At 49.1% G+C, this 21,281-nt stretch overlaps 1 protein-coding gene across 2 annotated transcripts; it reads right to left on the bottom strand.

The window, feature by feature from the left end:
• XKR5 (XK related 5) lies at nucleotides 1-15,663 on the bottom strand. 2 transcript variants are annotated; one of them, XM_080389595.1, is made up of 7 exons: nucleotides 5,656-15,663; nucleotides 4,755-4,938; nucleotides 4,471-4,652; nucleotides 3,549-3,758; nucleotides 3,261-3,430; nucleotides 2,715-2,826; nucleotides 1-1,361 (listed from the first exon to the last, which is right to left on the bottom strand). In XM_080389595.1, exons 1-7 carry the CDS (start codon nucleotides 5,711-5,713, stop codon nucleotides 322-324), a joined length of 1,956 nt encoding a protein of 651 aa, XP_080245721.1. In that variant the 5' UTR covers nucleotides 5,714-15,663; the 3' UTR covers nucleotides 1-321. The 2 variants fall into 2 exon arrangements, with proteins under 2 accessions (XP_080245721.1, XP_080245722.1); XM_080389596.1 differs by lacking the exon at nucleotides 4,755-4,938 and having other exon boundaries at nucleotides 5,656-5,758.
• Nucleotides 15,664-21,281: the final 5,618 nt, after the last annotated feature.

The raw sequence follows: 21,281 nt of genomic DNA, 5'->3' as shown, positions 1-21,281 counted from the left end.
ACTGTTACATAATTAAGTTTAATGAATACCAGAATCTGGACTCTTAAGGCTTTTTAAGACCTCTGAAGCTCTCCAAAATTGCAAGTAGAAGATGCACTGGGAAGGAAGGCGATGTCCTAGTGATGGAGGACCACCTGTGCCTGGTGGCAGGGGCACCACAGGGACAGTCTTCATGGCCAGCATTAACACCCCACCACCTCCTACCGTACCCTATTGACAAGGCAGTCACCCCAGTGCTGACCCAAGGTGACAGTGCAGCAAATTACAGGGTCACTCCAGCAACCCAGACAGGTCTGTCCCCTCTCCCAGCTTCCCCAGTCCTCACTGTGGGCACCCAGGGTCAGCCTTGGGGGTGGAGGTGAAGCAAGGTGGCCTCAGCTTGCTCCTCACAACAGTCCCAGGCGTGCCACAAGAGTGGGTGTCCCAAATGTGATGCCACCCCATGAGGGCACCCTCTGACCCTGCAGGCTCCAAGCTCTCTCTGGGGACACTTGCCACCCCACAGCCACCTGTGCCACCAAGGGACGAGCTGCTCTGCAAATGCTTGTGGGCACATGCACCCAGGATTGGGCTGATGCTTGCCATCTCAAGGGATAAATGCCCTCCTCCTCCACCTCCTTCCAGGCAGCCTGGGGGAGGCTGGGCTTCGCTGTCCCTTTGCATCAGGGCCATGCACGTAGCTGTAGCTGTCGCCGTGTGGGGCGAAGCAACGCCTCCTGCGCTTGCGCTGAAATACATAGAGGACGCCTCGGCCGGATCCGAGGAGAAGCTGCTGGGAAAGGATATGGCTGGGGGAAAAACAGGCTCCTGCCCCGCTCCATCCTCCTGTGCCATTCTTGCAGCACTGGCGCTGGCTTTGCTGCCCACTTCATTCCCTGCCACTTTCAATTTCTCATCAGTCAGACCAGATTCAACACTCCGAGGACTGATTTCCCTTGTGGGAAGGGAAAGGTTTGCCCCAAGCTCAACACTGGTGGGTTTCCGCATCATCCATCCTCCAGTGTAAGCCTCTTCCACGCCACCGTCTCCAAAAGCTGTGATGATCACAGACATATCTCCTGTCTTCAAGGCCAGCTTTACCAGCAGCCAGTGGTGGTGGTTTGTCCAGCTGTCCTCCAAACACCCTCTGAATTGCAGGAGCAACGAGCTGTTCCCATTTTTAAGATCTGCTGTGGCCCCTTCCACTGGCAAGGACTCTCCATCTCCCGAAATTCCTGAACTCTGCTCAGCTTGGGAGTCATCTCCAGCAACCTCATCATCACTGGCAGCTGCAGCACTGCAGGTTGTCTCCAGGAAGCCCTGCCAGATCTCTGTGGACTTGGGATGGAGCAGGCTGTAATAAACCACCAGGGCTGCGGCACCTGAAAAAGAGCAGAAAGGTGTCAAGGGACGAGTCCCAGCAGCGTTTCAGTGAGGTGTGGGGGAGAGACCAGACCTTGCTGCCACCTCGAGATCAACAGGCCCTTTGCAGAGACGCTGCTGTTGCCCGAGCAGCACACCTCTGAAGCATTGTTAGGGATGCAAGAGTCCCACTCAAACAGCTTTCAGCAAAGAGAGTGCTGAGGACCCTGTCAAGACCGAATTTCATCTGGATTGATTTGCAGACTGATAGGTGCACAGCGAGACAGGCGCTGAGCACAGCAGGCAGGGCACAGGCAAGAAGGAGGTGTGTGCTGCAGGAGTCCTTCCCATCTCGCAGCATCCCCATCCTCTAGCCATTAAATGAGACACCCGCAGGTTTATAGGACTACTTCTATCCCAAACTCATTCAAGGCCAGAGGAATTGCTCCTTTTCCAGCCCAAACGTGCCCTTTTCTTGACCACAGCTGGTCTGTGTGCAGCTGGTCTGGGGAGATGCACAAAGCCCAGCATGCCGGTGTTACAGCTTCCCTCTGCCCCCACCCCACTGGGAAAACATGAGCCTGGTGGGGACCTCACCCAGCAAACAGCAACTCACATCCTTGCCTAGTGCCAGTTTTGCAAACAGAAGTGCCAATGGGCTGTTTCCAAGCATCATATAACTTCTCCCCTACTGCAGCTGAGCTGTGCATTAAAGCTTTAGGGAATTAAATGCACCAGCTGGTCACAGCTGCTGCCTGCTTTATGGGCACAGAGTAAGGGTATGGGCAAGGTATGGAGTACCTTCTCCATCACATACCAAAAAACACTCCACATGGCCACAGAAAGCATCACCGTTTATAAAAGCAGCCCTGCTCTTTGAAAAACAGGGTGAAAGAAAGCTTCTTTAGTTCTGCGTGGTCCCACACCAGCGTATTTCCAAAACGTACCCAGTGATGGCTTGTCAGTCACAAGCCACCTTCATAAATCACCAGGATATGCTCAAATGAAAATGCTTCCCTGCAGCCGTCGATCCCCTGCGTTACACCACTGTCCGCGCTGATCACCAAGCACCAAGACCCCAGAAAGCATGGATGCACTTCAAAATCGCGGATGTTGTATTTGGCAGCGGTACCTGAGCCATTTGGTGACATCTCAGATCATTTCTGCAAGCCTTCCATTCAGGGATGGGCTTTTAAGAAATGGTGAAGAAATGAAACTCAAGCTGGATTTACATATTATCACATACACTCTGATGCTGAAGTTGGAAGAAATAAAGCAAATAGCCTGATGCAACTAAAAATAACCGATGGTGCTCATTTACTCAAGCTACTCCGGAAACATGCAATCCAGGCTCTGAAACCAGCAGATCTTACCTATCACAGACCCTGACAGGACAGCCCCAGTCACATACAGGCTGTTCCTCAGCTCTGCCTGCAGGAACCGGGTGGCCAGCAGCAGCAGGAGGGTGTTTTCCATCAGCATTATCTGCAGAGCAGAGGGAAGAGAGTTGTCACTTTTATCCTTCTGATGGCTTCAGACGTGCTTCCGATGACAGAAAACACCCAGTTTCTACATTTTGCTGATTTATTTTGCACCTAGCTTAGCGCTTAAAACATAAGGATTGCTGAAGTGAACTTTCTGCAAGGGCTCAACTTTCTTTTACCATGAAAAATAACTCTTGGCAGAGCAGCACAGCCACTCTGGTATTATGAAGACATTGTACGACCACTGCTTAGAAATCAGAGCCAGTGCAGAAGATGCATCCATCCAACTTGGTGACCACGTGACTTTGTCTGGACACAGCAAATGCTGGACTTTTTTCAAGTGGTGATGTGAGAGATGAGAAAGCAGAGTCTGAAGCTATTGCTTCTCCCCAGCAGCTGCATCCATGTAGAATATCGAATATCCTGGATACTTACTGCATAAAATACAGTCACCCTGTGCTTGGAGGGACCAGGCCGGACATTAAGGTAGCAGAAGATGTACACCGCTCCCACCAGGCAATTGAACAGCCTCCAGCGGCAGGGCTGGGCTATGATGTCTGTCTGCTGGGCCACCAGCCAGAAGGACATGAGCAACCAGTGGATACCTGTAAGTGAAGGGACTGAGGGCAAAGCTGTTCCTGGGGAAGGCTGCAAAGTGCTCCCAGTATCAGGAACAACTCTGGGGCTGATAGCAGGATGGAACATAGGGAAGATGGGTCTTACCTGCCACAGCAAAAACCCAGAAGGAATACAGCCTGGCAAAGAGCACCAGGGCCAGGACCCTGGTCCCCAGCATCCCCGTCCTCCAGAGCAGTAGGAAAAGGATGGCTGCAGCCGGTGGGCAGAGGTGGCCAGGTTTCAGCAGGCAAGTGAAGTGGCTGTAGGAGACCAAAGCCCAAGCGAGGGAGAGCAGCGACAGCCCTGCACTGACACCTGCAGGGGGACAGGGCAGTCAAGTGCTCTGAAGGACGCCCGACTGCACTGTAGGACCATATCTGTGTTAAGGAGGTGCTGGTAGCATGGCACTCCGATACCAGCTGGGCATGCCACTGTCCTGCCAAGTGGACTATTTCAACCAATTCCTGCTAAATCTGCCTGCTTAAATCCTCTGACCGCTCTCTCCCATGGGCAGAGCTCCTTAGCGGCAGGGCAGGTCCATCTCTGGTCACTGCGATCAGACCAGAGACTGACACTGACTCAAGCGTGACCTTCCGCACGCCATGACTCCACACCCCAGAGCCTCCCCTTACACACCTGAAAGTTCAGCTTTTCTAGAAAACAAGCCCCAAACCCCTAAATGCTCAGCACTGCACTCTGGTTAGGGCTGGACCATCAATAGGAACATTCTGTTGGGTTCAAACCCAGCCAAGGCACTGTCTTGCCGTGCGGATCCCCGCTACAGAGGACCAACTGTACCAGCTGGGAGAAGCCACAGGTAGCTCTGGGACTCCTTTGGGTTCAGTCACAGCAGATCTTTAAGGCACATTTGTCCCTGCTGCTTTGCACTGGGGCTTCCCAGACCCTCTGCAGCGTGCTCCTTCATCCAGAGCCTGCCCTCTGCCCTGCCAGGTGGGCACACACGTCCCCCACCCAAACTCATCACCCCTCTGCAATTCAGAGCATCCTCCTGGGACTCCCCGCTTACCAGGGATGAAGCCCGCTGCGTCGACCGTCACGAGGATGTAGGCCTGAAGCAGGAGGTGAGGCAGGGTCTGCAGCAGGGCTTCCAGGAGCCGCAGCACACACACATCCCCGTGCTGCGTCAGCACCTCCCCAGCACAGGCACTGCCACCCGCCTTTGCCACCATCCGCAACACATCCCAGTACCTGCAAGAGTCACGGTGATGGAATGTCCACCCTGGTTTTGGCAGGTTTTGGACTGCATCTGGGTTGGATGGGGCTGGATGGACCATGGGGAGCATCTCTCACCGCTTCCAAAGGCCCAGCTGCAGGAGGTGGAGCACCAGGAGCCAGCGGCCAGGTGGGTGGCCATCTGCCCTGAACCAGAGGATGCTGAGGAGCTGAGCCGCGTAGCCAGGCACCATGCAGGCGACGGTCAGCCTGAACCAGCCCAGCTTCCCATGGACAAGGTAGTGGATGATGGCGCAGAGCCCTAGAGAGCAGCAGAGAGGCACCGCTGAGGGATGCCACTGCCACAGAGGGAAAGGGGCTACCCACAGCCCGCCCCAAATTCATCCCCCAGCCGCCAAGGGGGTTCGCAGCCCTTTTCAGCCCTTCTCCCTGTCTTATCTCCAGCTGCCAGCTCCCGGTGGCTTGTCAGCTATGGCACAGCCATGGCCACCGAGGGCCCGGCCCAAAGAAGGGCTCTGATAAAAAGAGCTGTGACAAGGGCTCCAAAATAATAACAAGAACAAAAAAGGGGGAAAAAAGGAAACAAAAGAAAAAAAAGGTAAAAAAAAAAAAAAAAAGGGAAAAAAAAAGAAAAAAGGAAAAAAGGGGGAAAAGGAAAAAAGGGAAAAAAGCAAAAAAAAGGGAAAAAAGGGAAAAAAGGAAAAAAGGGAAAAAAAGGAAAGAAAAAAAAAAGGAAAAAAAAAATCAATAAGAAGAAAATGGCTGGGGTGTGCATGGATGCAGAAAGCCCGCGCCCGGGCGCTGCCGCCCACGAGTCCAAAACTGCGCACCTTCAGCTCCGCGGGGGCGCAGGGCCGGCCACCCTTCCCTCTCCGAGGGCGACCCAGGACCCCGAGGTGGCCGCAGGGGGGGGCTGCCAGCTGCCCCGCGCCGCACCCCCGCTCCGCCTGTGCGCAGCCCCGCGCAGCGCCTCCCCCCCCCCCCCCCCCCCCCCAGCGTATCCTGCGCGCTCACTCACGCGCTCCGCGCTCCGCCGCCAGTAGCGCCAAGCAGAGTCCCGGGAAGGCCCCGCGCATCCTGCGCGCCCTTTGCGCGGCGGCACCGGCACCACGCCGGGGGAGGAGGAGGAGGAGGAGGAGGAGGAGGAGGAGTGAGGCAGGAGGAGGAGGAGGGTGGGGAGGAGGAAGGAGCCGCCGAGCCGGTCCCTCCCCGCCCGCCCCCGTACGGCCCCACCGGGCACCTCCCGCGCTGCCCCCGCCCCCGCCGCGCCGCCTTCCCGCCGGGCAGCGTTACGTCACGTTGCTTGCGTCACGCGGGCTCCTCGGGGGTCTTGCGGCGACAGAGGCCGGCTGTGGTGGCAGGGCCCGAGACCCCTGGGGTTATTATGCATTTGCACAAAAGCCCCTCCCAGTATCCCCCAAGTTATTGTCTGCTTGCACAAGCCCACCACGACATCCCCCAGGCTGCTGTGCCCTCGCACAAGCCTGTCGCGATGTCCCTGGGTTCCTGTGCACTCGCACAAGCCCACTCTGATGTCCTTCAGGCTGTTGTGCACTTGCACAAGCACACCCCGACATCCCCCAGGCTGTTTTGTGCTTGCACAAGCCTGTCCTGATGTCCCTGAGCTCTTGTGCACACGCAGAAGCCCACCCCGATGTCCCCCAGGGTGTTGTGTGCTTGCACAAGCCCACCCCGATGCCCCCCTTGTGCGATGCCCAAGCAAGTGCATCTGCCGTGGGGGTAAGCGCTAGGTGGCAGCCAGGACATGATGTGCATGGAGCCATAAATTAATTCGGTTGGGTTTTCCCCCCACCCAAGAGATGAAACCTTTGTGCAATGTGATCCCAGCGGCTGGTGGCTGCAGGTGCCCTGTGTGCAGAGACCTGTCCTAGCTGCTTTTTTCCCCATCTCCAGCCCCGCAGACTTCATCCCCTGAGAAGCACGTGCTTCTTAGAAAATAAATCCTCAGCAAGTCACTACAGGAAAGGCCACAAAGGTGTTTTTAATGATGTCCAAGTATCACCTGAAGTTTTGTCATTGCTTTGGCAAATCCGTGCAGGAAGCTCCTAATGCTTTACACATCAGCTGGGCTGTCGGGATGCACGTGTGTTTGGGGGCTTTCATGCATTTACTGTGGTTTTTTGACATTTTAGAGAGTTTCTTGGCAAACCTGGGAACAAAGCCTGGACTCTGGTGCTTAACAGGAGCAACATTTCTCATCCATTCAGCTGATTCCCGGAGCAGGGACATTTTGAAACACAAAAGCTCAGTTTCCAAGGTTCTCTACAGGTCCCCTGTACACTGCCTGTCCCTGCCATGCTCTGTAACACCCCTCTGATATTTGCATATGAATGATGAACGAAATAGCCTGTGTGCGCTCAGGACTGTGTATGTGCTGCTGGCTGGGAAGCCAAACCGCTTGGGGATGTCATGGCCTGATTGTCCCTCCTTCAGGGAGCAGCACCAAGGTCTCTGCTCAGTCTCCAACACTGTTTTTTACCAAGCATGTAAGGACTTTGCATCTTTGCAGTCTCGACTCCAGAGTCTGGATTTGGTGGCCAGTGGGTTAAAATGTCACGGGTGGAAGGGATAGCCTGCTTTTCCTCTTGTCCCACTGCCACGTCCGTATTCAGCCAAGTGTTTCATTAACTAACCACATTGAGTGTTGGGCCCAGCTCCAGCAAAGCATTTGAATAAAGTCAGAGGTGTAAATATAGCTCTGGAGCCAAGCGAAGCTCAGTCTTAGTTGTCTCCAAGCCTTGTCCTCCAGGCTTTATGTTGTAAAAAATACCACGGCTGCCAAATGGCCCATCCCTAGAAATCCCAGCTTTTGCCTGCAAAGCACAACCAAGCCTCCAATGGGCACCAAAGCCTCTCTCAAAGCTGAGGGCAGGCTGTTGAAGAAACATCGTTGTTTGCAAACCCAGCGGTGAGGAAGTTGCAAGGGTTCATGCAGGTGCAATGTGGTGTGACCCTTCTTGTCACCCACAGAAGATGTGTGAACCTCACCATCTTGTCCCCCCTGCCCTCCATCATCATCATTCCCAGGAAGGAGCCACACTAAGGTGCCTCTTAAAGTGACTGATGACAAAATCGGTCCCTTCTCCTGCCCAAAGGCTTTGCTCCAAGCCAGGAATAAACTCCCATGCCACAGGACATGTGCCATTGCACCCCGAGGCAACGTCAAGCAAAGAAAGCCAGAAAGCCTTCCAGAAGATATTCCCAGGGCTCGCCACCCTCCCCAGTCTCACTGCCAGCTCCCAGTTGCTCTGGCTGCCCTCCAGCCGCCGATTTGGCTGTGCTTTTTTCTGCTGCATTTCAGTGCCTGGGAGCCTCTCTTCTTAAAAAACTCCTCAGGTCTCCAACAAAGCTACACCCAGAGGATGGTGAAGTCACCTCTCCAGATTTTATTTAGCAAGCTTAGCAAATGAAGGTCCTCCAGCTCCTCCTTAGACAACCTTCAAGCAATTTTTTTGAGGGTCCCTGCTGCGCTGTCAGGGCTTGTGAGGGCTCTTTCTGAAATCTGTGCAGGCTTTTCCTGCTTGCTCCCTAGCCCTGGATGTGGAGATAAAAGCAAAGGCTTTGTTCACTGCCTGGGTGCCAGGCTGCAGAGTGATTATGCCTTAAAATGTAGCGAGGAAGCCACTAGCACTAAATCTGGCTCTCTGAGCTCACCTGTCTGCAATGAGGGGCTGCCCAAAGCCTCCCACAGCTTAAGTATTGGGGAAGAGACCTCCTCAGATGTGTGTGGAGGGAGTAAACAGCTCGGTGGAGTGAGACCTGGCTGCAAGGGTGCTTTGCTGTATGTAGGTGTGTTCCAGGGCAGAACTTGGGTGGACGAGCAATTGTATATAACTGGCACTTATATATGTAAGGAGGGATCTCTCTTTCTCACTGACCTGGGGTCTGCCTCTTCGTATGCTACACTGCACGTTCTCGTATTGTAACTCCCTCTTGAAGTGGAAGCACAAGTGGTTGCAGAGACCTGTTAGCTGTGCTGCTGGAGCTGCACACAGAGAGGTTTAATGTCTTGGTGGGGCTGATTCTGGATTCAGTCTCTGCGTGGCTTTGGGCAATCCTTTTTGGGGGTCTAAAATGGGAACAAATATTCCTTTCTGTGCAAAATCTGGGTTTCTGGAGGCCAAGATACATCTTAATGAGATCTGAATGTGCAAACACCCTGAAGTGAACTGGGACGTGCACATGGTGGTTGCTGTGGCTGAGTAGTTGCTGAAATATCCACCTGTCTGTGCCACTCATGGAAGAGATGGTGCTTTGGATCAGGGTATGGAAGCCAGCAGGTGTTAGTGTTATGGGAGTAGATCCTTTTGGGGTGGGGACATGTCATGATATCTGTCCACACAAGAGTTTGTCATTGGAGGTTACAATGTGCATCCTTTAAATATATTGTTTGGATCCAAATGCAATTGCTAAATCCCTGGAGATTGCATTCATGAAAGCCTTATTACAGGTTAATTCCTCCCTCTTGCAGTGTCTCTTGGTCTCAGCAGCTTTGTGGTGGAGATTCAGCCATGAACATGCTCTTGCTGCTGCTGATTCTTCTTCTCCCCACAGTGTCCCAGGCTGGTACAGGTAAGTGTAACTACAACCAGTGGACATTTTTGTGCTTAGGAAACAGGGATCGATTCTGTAAATGAAGAATGAACTTGTGATAATGTATGCAGCTGATGTGATACTTGGCATTGAACCTGCCTGCCTAAGACTACACATTGCCCCATGCCCCCTTATAATCATCTCAAGAAAAGATCTTTTATCTTCCACCTTTCTGATCCTGTATTCTCAGAAGATGCTGTCCTGGCTGTCATCTGTCCAGCTTCTCGGAGGACATCTGGTTGATTGAGACCTATCCTGGAGGGGAAGTCTGGTCAGCTCTCATTTGACCTCTATCATCATACAGCAAGGGCTGGAAAGTGAAGCCTTCGGGGATGTTCTGCTGCTGTCTTGCAGGCTCTGCAAAATATCTCAGCCTTTCAGTATTGAAGCAAACTGTGCTCTTTTCCTCTCCTTTAACATATTTGCTGTGTACTAAGACATGTGATTTGCAGGCTTTGAGTTGTGTAAATATCTAATAAAGCATGAACACAAAGCACTTTAAACACTTAATTCGTGAGGAGTGTTTTGATCCCTCTGGTTTCTGAGGTGTAGGGTCTAGGTCCTATGGATCTAACATACAGCCGCATCTCATCAGCGGGTATCCCAAAACCTAGGAAAGGTTTTCTAGGTCATCTCCTACACAAGTCCAAGCCAAGAGGAGGTTTTGATTAACTCCACAGGCAGGGGAGCTGAGATTTGTTCCATTCAGGAAGATGGCTTAAAATAAAATCTCATCAGACACCTATGCTGCTTTTGGTGTAGCAGCTTCTCCAGGTACAGCTAGCCATGCAAATGCACTGCAGCTGATATTACTGCCACTGACAAAGAAAAAAAATCATTAATAATAACCAAACTCTCCAAACCTAAAGCTTCTATTCCAGTCTTAGTCAGTCTTTTCACCCAGTGATTTGGAAGTCCTTTGTACTCCTGAACGGGGGCTTGCACCACCCATCAGTAGTAGGTAGCCAAACAGAAGGTACCTCCTGTTATAATTAAGCCAGGCTCTTCCACCCAGGATTAATTTAAGCCCTTTTAGTTCAGGAAGAAGAAATAATAATAGCGAAAATCAAGTATTGGGTGGTATGCCAAAAAGTTGCAGTGACTCCATATCATGGGGCTGGCTTTCAGGAATAATAAGTGAGACTGCTCAGTGGTTATATAATGGTTGCAAATTATGGGAGAAAAAAGTGCTTTACAGAGTATGTAAGAATTGCTACTCACCTTGCGCTGATGAAGAAACTTAGGCACAGAATGGGGAACTGTCAGCAAGGTCATTGCCTCCTGGTCACCCACAGCCAGGAGGAGGAGAAAGATCTTGGGAGCTGTGCTCTGACATCCTGATTTGTTTAACCCATTTGAAAATAAATGCAGACATCATTAAAAAATTGCATGCAAAATCCTTCTTAGCTGTGACCAGCAACTGGGGACAATAGATCCTTTGGTGCAGAGCATGATTGCCGGCCACCACATCCCAGAAATCTGAACAGCCATGTCACGGGTGGCATGGGGCAGGCATGGAAAAATCTCTTCTTCACAGAAGTCAGAAAGATTCACTCCATGGGAAAGATGGAGAAGGTAATAGTCAGGGATATACTGAGCTGGAAATGCCTTCATCGTCTGAAGGGGGCTGACAATCTGAGGCTCAGTGAAGCCCAACAAGACTGGGGAGCTGGACAACTCATGCTTTACTCATTCAGTGGGCAGGAACAATGAGGAGCATCAAACCCACCTGCACAACGACATGACCTGGTTAGTACTGCCCCTGTGGATAGGAGAGGAGGCAGTGAAGGCCAGAGGAGCCCTGGCTTGCCTACAGATGATATCACAGGGACCCAGCTGGCCCCCACGTGTTGAGCCACATGCGTGCACTTGTTTCAACCTGTGTTTTGCTACGCACCCTAGCTGCAAATATTTCACAACACCTTAGAGGTTTTAAGCAATAGTCCCTCCCTGGTGGAGCCAGAGTGTGAGTCACATCTTTCGGAGATCATTCCCCCACTTGAGATGATGCAGCAGAGCAGTTGTGAGGGGGAGCTGTGGATGATGTTAGGAGATGCAGAGATCAAATTTTTGTTGCAATAAAAGGGTGATTTTTAGAACCCAGCACCCGCAAGAAGAGTTGCCTTCCTGGATTGCAAAGGACCTAATCCAAAAATTGTGAGAGCTGCTTGGTAGAAGTGACCACAGTACAATTAGACTTAACTGTGTTGTGGGACCAAATACATTGAACATGTGAATATCTAATCTCAAACAAGCAAAAATGAGGAAAGAAAAGCAACAAAATGAGCAGTCCAGAGCAGCAAGAAGCCTGCAGGTGTCCTGAAAGCTGTTAAAAAGGCTGTGCTGGAAACCTCAGTAAAATATTTGCTTTGACTGGGAGAGAAAACAAAGAGATCTAAGAAAAATGTCTGCAGGGCATGAAGGGCAAGTTAAGGGAGGCTCTGGCAGGGAAGAGCTCAGTGGTGAACGAACAGCTGACAGGGGAGAACAGCAACTCCCATAAAACGTGGCAGGTCAGATTCAAGTAGGAAAGAGGGCTAAAAAGGAAAGTGAAGATCCCTTTGTACCCAAACTGATAGTAGAAATGTCTGTAAATGCATGGAAAGCAGGAAGCCATTGGGGGACTGCTTGATGAGAAAGGAGTAGGAGGATACGTAGGGGTGGTATGCTGTAGCTCAGTACACTCTTCTGCACGTGGCAAGGTAGTAAAGGCTATGATGAAAATAGCATTGCTGAGCGTGGGCTGTGACTTTCTAGACGTTGCTGGCACAGGACAACACCAGCAGGCCCAAAAAAGGGTTAGACAAGTGGAGAGCAGGTGCTTCATGGAGGGCAGGTCCTTAAATGGGGATTGAAAGGGTGGCAAGGATGTTCCCTGCAACATCTGTAATTTTGCAGTTACAGATGCTGGGGAAAAATGAGAGGACTGGCCCATAGACAGCACCCAGGCTCACATGCTCTCCCTGAACTGCAGGGAAGGCATGGAAAGAGAAGGCAAAAAGAAGCAAAGAGAAGGCATGGAAAGGAGTTGCAAAGAAGGAAAAACAGCAGCCAGAGACAGGCACGGGAGGGTACTCAGTGTCTAGAGCCAGGTCAGCAGAAATATGCTGCCAACTGTGGTGTTTAATTGCAAGCAATGAATCTGCAAACTGTTTTTCTGCTCAGTTATGAGCTGTGAATGGGAATGTGCAACCCCTGGAAGAGCCTGTGGTCTGGCCTGCTTGATGGCAGTGCCCATGCAAAGGTGACAGAGGGGACTTCAGCTTTCTCATGAAGAAACCTCGGAAACACCTAGGCCAGATTGCTCACACATCCCTCGGCTTTTATGAGTTGGGTGCCCATGGAGGCTTGCCTCCATGGGCTTTGGCTTTTGTTAGGAGGCTGAAACCCCTTCTGCACTCAATGCATTAATTATTTAATTAATTCAATTGCTCTCTGGACCACCTCTCACTGGATGGCTTTGCATTGCAGACTCGTTACTCCAAGTAAGTCCCTGTTTTGTCAATACCTGAGTGTTGACAGACCTCACAGTCACAAGACCTAAGATACTGCTTCATGCTTTTGGAGGTGCAGAGTCTGCAGCAAGGCCAAGGCAGGAAGCAAAGAAAGCTTTGACCACAACTTAGGTTACCCTCGAGGCCTATAAAAACCTCTGCATTTGGAGAGAAATCAGGAGCAAATATGTTCAAGGTAAAATGGCAAACGTAACCAGAGCAATGTCTTCTACAGTTTAAGACAGTATTCTGCTCCTCACTGTGCAGAGAGGTGTAAATCAGAAGAAACTCTGCTGAAAGCATTGCACCAACTTCTGACATTGTGATGATCAGAATCTGTCCATGGCTGAGCAAAAGGAAGTGATGCTGATCTTCTAGCCTTCCTCTTCTTAATAGCCCATTGCCAAAATGTCCCTGGGTCTGAGCCTGCTGGGCACCAGCAGCTCCAGGCAGGAGACTTTCCCCACTTTTCTGCCTGAGAGGCACACTGGAAAATCTGCCCCAGTCTTGCTGAGGCAGAGCTTGCTTTCTCCTCGACTCTGGCAATATCACAGAGGTCCAGGAGGCTGTGCTGTAAGACAGCAGGGATGGACTTTTCATCTCCTATAAGGAAAGACTGCACAACCTATATACCTGCCTCTCAACTGGTGGCCAGCCTCCACCTATGGGCATCACAGAACCTGGAAAGTACGTTTGCACCACCACATCAGACACACACTTTGGGGTCCCACAAGGCACCTAAAACCTGCCTTTTCTATCTTTTGTCCCTCTGTGCCTCAGCCTGGGAACACCACCTTCCTCAAGGACAGATGATAAGCAGCTTTACCTGACCCCTCAGATTAACCGAGGAAAGCTGGCATATGTGACTTTGCGGGGCTTTTCCAGGCACATGGCATTGGGATCATCCAACACATGACATCCCTTAGGCCTAGTCCTGGAAATACGGAAGGTGGCAACTCTTCGTCCAATATCTCCTTGAGAACTTGCACCACCTGTAGCAGAAGCTACAGAAGAATAAATGCAAACTCCTTCCCATGTCTGACAACTTCACCCAGCATCGGTTTCTTGTTCCAGCTGAGCAGGGCTCAAACCAGAGAGGGAAGTACCAGGGAAACTGGCACGCAGGAAAATGAAAAAGAAGATTTAAAGCATCACATCATTGACGTGGTTAAAGTAATAATCTCCATAAATAGATGTGACTTAAAATGTCTGACGAATGGTTCAGGTAATTAGAACTGAAAATGTTTTGGTGCAAAAGTTAAAAAAAACCCAACCAACCTCACCTTTTCCTTTTTTCTTTTTTAATCAGAATTCTTAGATTTCTGGTTTACTTTCTCACTTTTTTCCTACCATTCCCTACTGCAGATCATTTCCATGTTCTTTATCAAAATAAAGAGAACTGTCCAAATTTTCCCTTCCAATAGCAGAAATGATGTAATATTAATGGCAGATCATTAGTCCTCTTTCTGAACTTCCAAAAATGTACTGACTTCCTTTTAATGCAGTGGTTTTTAACCTAATTCCAGCTGATGATTCTTTTTCTTTTTGACATATTTTTCACTTTGTAAGGAACAGAGGGAGGCAGTGCTTCCCTGCTAGAGGGCTGTGGGCATTTCAGGAGAAATCAATGCTGAGATTTATTTGATAAATGAAATAACTGGCTAGTTCATTAATAACACTCGTATACACATAATTGTCCTCATCAAAATCTGAAGCACATTGCTGCAGAAGGCAAAATTAATACCTAGAATGAGAAATCATTATGTATCCCTCAAACAACTGGTTGACATGATACTAAAATCTACCTTTTTTTCTCTCTCTTTTCTTTTCAAGTTACAAGAGCAAAGGCCAGCTTAAGTCCAACACCTTTCTATAATTCAGCCATGGGCTCTACGATTCTATGAAAATAACCCCGGTACACCTGTGCCAGTGAATCAAACAGGGCAGGACATGGGCACTGGAGCACAAACCTTTCTACTGTGCAATTCTCAGAGCTGCCCCCTGCACAAGCTCAGCTCTTGTGCTCTCCCTGAGATTTCCAGATGCATTCTAAAAGCCAGCCGAGATCAGGGACCATCCCCAGCAGGCAATTTAGGCGAAGCCAATATGTGCTGGAGGCTGAGTTTAATTCTGGGCATGGCCAGACTCTGCTTTTTGGCCTGGAGATAAACCTGGTGCAGGTTAGCTGCCTTGCAGGGATGGAACCGTCAAGTAGCAACTACTTCTGTGCTGAAAGAGCAGTGAAATTGCACAACCACCACTGGTGCCACTCGTGCTGGCCATGAACCTACCTGAACTGTGCAGTTGCAATATAGCTTCAGGTTTATGATTTTCTTCCATGCCACAGGGACCAAAAGTTATGAACGAGGGGCAAGCCTTTGAAAGATACCTGCTCTGTGGACATCTGCTGGGTAAATCCTACCAGACTCCACTATGTACAATTTCCCTGAGGGATCCCATCACACAACATCAGCTTCCAAATGAGCTGTACAGAATGACCATCCAGGGGCACGTCAGCCTGTATAGCTGTTCTTATAGTGCTGGAGAGTGCCAAGCAGATGATACGTGGCACAGAAATCTTGAGCGAGCTGCTGTGGCCAAACGCATTGCACAAATGGAGGTGGCCCAGGGTGGTTTGCATGCAGCTCTACATTTTCCGAGGCGATGCTGCAATATTTTGAAAGGGATGCCTTGGTTCCTCATAGGAGGACAGTAAAGGAGAGGGTTCATTGGACCTCCCTGATGTTCCCCAAAGACGTGGGGACTGTCTAATTGGCCACCAGAAGGCTGCAGAGATCAAATATCCTTCTCCACCCTCCAGAAACAGCACAAAGTCAAGCTCTGCTCCTTCATCTTAATGAACCTAGGTGGCCAACACTGATCCAAGGACTGTTCCAACCTAGAACCTCCTCTTACCTGGTAATGACCAAAACCTTCTCATTATTCAGCCTCTCTTAAAAAGTTCTGTCTTTCTTAAATGGCTGGAGACTTTTTATCTTTCATGTATAGCTGCATTTCATTGTTATAGCCTTAATTGTGCCATTACTCCAGTCTATCAAGAGTCAATTCTGGAGATTTCAAGTATCAATAAGGGGCAAGAGTTTTTGTTGGCTGCAGGAAGATAGCTGAGGGGAAATGCAAACACCCAGAAATTTATCCTAGAAATCATGTAATTCTTCAGGTGAAGGAAAAACAACAGCCTTTAATCAAGAACAGGGAGAAGCTGAATTTTAACTTAACGGTGAAGGAACTTCTGCATTTTTTTGAATTAGAAAAGCTTGAGAACATGCATAGGGTTGTTTTGTATAAATACAGAAAAAAAAAATTCTTTCTGCATTAACAGCTTTAACTTCCATAGGGAAAATCAAATTTATTGCAATGTATTGCGAAGTGTCAAGAAATCTAGGATAAATACCTGGTTAATTAATGCATTCATTAAAAGGGAATTTAAAATTTCTGCATGGAAGTTTCTTCCTGTGCAACAATCCTATGTATGCTCCAGGGAACCCTTAAGACAACATACATTACTATAAGGAAAGCGTTCAGTACCTTTACTAGATAACGCTTGGTCTTGAAGAACATTTCTGTGTGTCGGTTCTTAGCCCACTGTGATTGGGAGGGACAGCCCTCTTACTAATGTCTTGGTCTCCTTTCTCTGTAGTGACGGGAGTTCCCAGTCCACCCTTGCCATGAAAATCCTTTCCATTCTCTTTGCTCTCCTCTTAGTGGTATGCCGTGGAGCTGCAGGTAAGGTGTAAATGAAGATGAGGGGCTATATAGAAGGAGATACTGGTGTCTTACAGAGGTCTTCCATCCCCTTTGGGAAGTGACCAAGCTGCCTCCTACAAAAGATCTTCACACACATTGTCAAAACTTGCTGGCAGATTACAGATGATATGTGAAATTAGGAGGCAAACGCTCCAACCATCAATTCAGCGCCTTTGCTGCTCTTTTGAGTAGCAAAGTCCAAGCTGAAAGCACTAGGGACAACCCCAAAATTACCACTCAGTGCCAGAATTTTCCCCATTAAAGCTTGCAGACTCTTATACTTAAATCACCTTGTCTCTGGGTCACCCTACAACAATCATAATCAAATATTCTTAAGCCACACAGGAAAAAATAGTCATCTCATCCCATGCTCTGCAAATATCCTTTGCTTCAGGACCTTGTATGCGGTGTGGGGAGGCAGAAGATTGTGAGTTAAGATTGAAATGCTACTGGTAGGTTCTGCTCGGTGGAGAAGCCTGTGCAGCCATCAGTGGTGGTGTAAGGCTGCACCTGCTGAGGGGATGCAGAGGCATCTGGAACCCAAACCCCACCTTATTGTCCACAAAAAGGGACTATGTTTAAATACCACCCCTGAAAATGGCAGAATTACAGTGCAGGGCACTGTGTGCATGAACAAGTGCCAGTGGAGGCTTGGGGTCGATCTCAGTGGGAACAGGATGGAAAGTGCCTTCGCGGGGGGTAAGGATGGGAAAAGACTGTGATGGATTGCAGAAGACCAGGAATATGGGAGGTGTGTCATATATGCTTGCCTGATATTATTCTTACCTGGGTCTCTGCTTATGGCAGTTCTTATAGGCAGGACACTAAGCAAAGTGTTCCTTAGGTCTGTTTTATCTCCTTATTTAACACACAGGTACACACAGTGGATGTTTGGGCTGTTTTCAGTAGGACCCATCTTCTGGGTATACAAAAGCAAGGAATTTATCTAGAAGAAAGTGTTTCTGAGAGCTGAAACTGCTGACAATCATCTCTGCAGTGTCCCCCTGAAAGATAGTGTGGGACCAGGAGTGTTTTATTCAGTCTTCCCAGCACTTCTTTACTGCTGCCTGGGATTTTCTGGGTACTGCTGTGTGTACATGCACCACACCACTCGTGCTGTGAATCCAACACACCAGGGATGCGCTGGATCCACTGTACACACATAATATTCACAGTCCGTTTGCTGCAACAAGCTCTCCAATTTCTTGTTATGCTGGACTTAGTGTGATTGCACGGATGAGCTGTGAATTAACTGGAATTAATTGGTTCATGTGCAATCAGGTGCATCCAGAAGGCATCAGCCTGCCAGGCTACATCTCTATTAATCAACCAAACAGGGCCAGGAAACTTGCTGCTGAATTGCTAGTTTGCTCCCTAGGGTCATTTTGACTCCTGGCAACTAGCATTTTCATGGATAAAGCCTGTTCTGGGAGTAACACAGGCTGTTGGCCATTCCCAAAAGGCAGTTTGAACACGGATATCCAGCCATTCCCAAAAGGCAGTTTGAACATGGATATTTGATTTTAATGGGGAAGAAAGTTTAGCCATGTAGATAAGAGTGATGTGCTTCAGACCCAGAGGGCAATGACTGATGTGTTGTGTTTACTAGCATGGAAGCAGTTGTTTTGCATGCATTTTATAGTTTATCCGTGTACGGGGACCATCTATATGGACTGCTAGACACCAAGACCTGTTTTGAGACATGGGTGAAATATACAGGGAGGTAAATTAGCCAAATCTATGGAAATCCAGATGCACAGAAATCCTCATCTTTCTGCCCCTAGAAGTGTCAGCCTCCCAGCTGAGCTGGTGCATCTCTCCCTAGTTGTGACCTACAAGACTTTAGGAGCTGGTAAGTGTCCACTTGCTGTTTTCTATTAGGTCTCTGGTGTCCCTGAAATCTGAGTCCCGAAAGGAGTCAGCAGCTTGGAGACACAGTTCTTACATCTGAAGAAGGGGTTAAAGCATTTGCTGCGTTGTTCTGCCCATAACCTCCTCCTCTGAAGGCTGCATTAGGACTCTCATGACTTTGGGCACCCATGTAGCATGGTGTCAGCTCACAGGAATTTAACAAAATGCAAAACCCTGCCAGAAACAGTGTCTCTTGCATTTATTTTTTTTATTATTTTTTTTTATGGTGCAGGCCTTGCAACACCTCCAAGACCTATTATGCGATGTGGATATCGTGGGACTTTCTGCTACTCTGGGACCTGCCCTCGTGGCAATGCTTACCTGGGGGGATGTCGTTTCGGGCATTCTTGCTGTAGATGGTAAGTTTAGGATTTGATTGAGGCAAAGATGACTTTCCAAATTTTCAGTTAAGTCCTGTGTAGCAGGTTTTTCCCCATCAATGTAAGCCTGAAAACACTGAAATATTCTTTCCTTTGTGTAGGCTGTAGTGTGGCTAATTGCAGAGGATCTCCAGGGATCTGGGGATGACAACTTTTTACATCGTTGGATTCAGGGAACTGTTGCACCAGTCATCAAGGATTTGTCATTCTTCTTTCAATAAAAGCAAGATCTGGGGAGGTTGTATGGCTGCCGTGTGTGGTGTTGTCATTCATTTCTCTAGAAGTCTTATTTACCTTCAGAAATTTGAACAAGAATTCTGAAATCAGGTTAAACCTACAGGGAATGTGTAGTTTACCAAAATACTTTCTGCTTTTGGGTTGCTGATTGAATGAATGTTGGCATGTTTTCCACCCATGCCTGCTAGGAATCCTCGGTTGTGACCAAAGCTGGGGTCAGTCACCATTTCCATAGGGAGCACAAAAGTCTTCTCCAGTGTGATGTTTCTCAACAACTCTGATCTGAAAACTATGGGTTCCCACCTCCTGGTCCAGAGCTTTTAGATCTGGGAAAAGCATCCTGTTTCATTATAGGAACTAAGAAGAACACCCTAAGCAGAACAGGAGGTGGCAGGTGAGTATTTTAAAATTTGAAGCCTGGTTTTACCTTTGGTTATTTTGTCTGATGTATATTTGGAGTAATCCTGCAAAACTCGTTATCAACAGCAAATCAGGACATACAGGTTAGACCTAGGACATTGCTTGAGAAAGTTAGACAACATGTACAAAAGGCTAATACCCCTGCTACTTCAATCATTTGTCTTGCAAGAGGTTTCTCCTCTCCTACCCTGAACCCTAATAGAAAACACAGAAGGTGCAGGTTGCTCAGTGAGCTCCTGTCTCTGCAGCTGCTCTTGCATGGTCAGGAGCATCCTTGTGCGGACAATCAGCCTTTTGACTAGCACTGGGTGGCTGTGGTCAGTAAATATCCAGGGCAGAGTTCATGCACGTATAGCCAAACTCAGCCTCCAAAGCAGGGCAACCTCAGGCTGTTCCCAACTGTCCTGTGCTTACACTCTCTCCTGAGCCTCCTGAGCTCAGATCGACGAGGCTTAGCACGTGCCAAGGACCTTTCTGAAACATCAGTCTGGATGTAGCTACCCTTGCCCACAAGCAGAGGGAATTTAATAGCAGACATGACCAGGCTAAGCCAGCTGCTCCTGGGGCACATCTTTGGGGGTAAGGGGGATACATGCACCTCTGAAATACAGTGGGAACAGACCCCAGATCTCTCATGGCGTGGGTGAAGGGCAGCACTCATGGATGCCCAGCAAAGGTGGGAGCAGTAATAGTGGGATTTTTAAGGGAAACAAGCAACCCCAGCGCCTGCATGCAAAGGACTGACTCAAAGTCCCGAGCTTGCCACTTTTCTGCAGAGCAGCTGGCCTCCCTTCAAAGCAGATGTTTCTGCAAGTGACTCTGCCACCAGTGAAACCACAGCCTTGTGAAGGGCAGGAAACTGGGCCAACGGCCACCTCACAGGGACTCTCCTGGATGGAGACCTGAGGAAGTTGCCAAGTGGCACCAAACCAGCAATTTACAGTTTATGTCCTAAGAAGTTTTGCACAATCTGCAGTAGGTGAGCATTTCTTTGACAAACTGGAACAGCGCAAGATGTTTTGCTTGAGGACTGAGGACTTTGCAGAGAGAATTCAGCCCTTGCTATTTTAGATCCAGTGCTGGAGGTGATCCAGTGTCTGTAGCCAGCATCATGCAGAATACTGCATCATCATGCTCACCACCACAAATAGCTGCCCTTGCATTTATTGCTGGGGAATGGCTTCAAGAGACAGCTTAGAGTGAAACACGGGATGAAGCCTCACCCTCTAGGATCCATGCTGCGTGTCTCCTCTGTGCTTCTTACCCCAATTCCATCTCCCCAGCACTCTGGGTATGTTTGAATTCTTCTCACAGCTCTTCCCAGGAGGTAGAGATGCTGCCAAGGATGGAATAGAAAATACTAGATGGATAGTATTGGAACTGGTGGAGTGGGACTGTCCATGCCATGGCCAGATGCAAGGGTATGCAGCAGCTTAAGGTCATTTCAGTTACACATCAAACCCTAGGTAGAACAGCTGGTCATGGAAGATCACAGTGCCCAGGGTGCTCTTCAGCCTAGTTGATGGGGTGACCATGTTGTCCAGCTTATTAAATCCAAAGAAGAGCTTTCAAAGACCTTTAAGAACCCTGGGGGTTTTTTCTTTTTTTTTTTTTTTTAAAAAGACCATATTAAAAGGTCTAAGAATTGTGGCTATTTTCATAAAAGGTCAAGCATTAAAATATTTTGCACTGCTAGGACTCTACTACATCCCCCAATGGCACTGCTGTCACTTTTAGCACTGCTTCTATCTCTCTGCCCGGGTCTGAGAGAGGACATTGGCTCTACTACATCCCCCAATGGCACTGCTGTCACTTTTAGC

The sequence above is a fragment of the Falco punctatus genome (assembly GCF_963210335.1).
Source record: "Falco punctatus genome assembly, chromosome: 5".
NCBI classification, from domain to species: domain Eukaryota; kingdom Metazoa; phylum Chordata; class Aves; order Falconiformes; family Falconidae; genus Falco; species Falco punctatus.
This window is presented reverse-complemented; position numbering and strand designations above follow the sequence as displayed.

Excerpts from the sequence above, each read along its gene's own strand:
- XKR5 (XM_080389595.1), bottom strand. The coding sequence starts at position 5,713 with ATGCGCGGGGCCTTCCCGGGACTCTGCTTGGCGCTACTGGCGGCGGAG. Across the intron at positions 4,939-5,655 it reads GGCGGCGGAGCGCGGAGCGC|GGCTCTGCGCCATCATCCAC; the intron begins GTGAGTGAGCGC and ends GCTGCTCTCTAG. Across the intron at positions 4,653-4,754 it reads CAGCTGGGCCTTTGGAAGCG|GTACTGGGATGTGTTGCGGA; the intron begins GTGAGAGATGCT and ends TGACTCTTGCAG.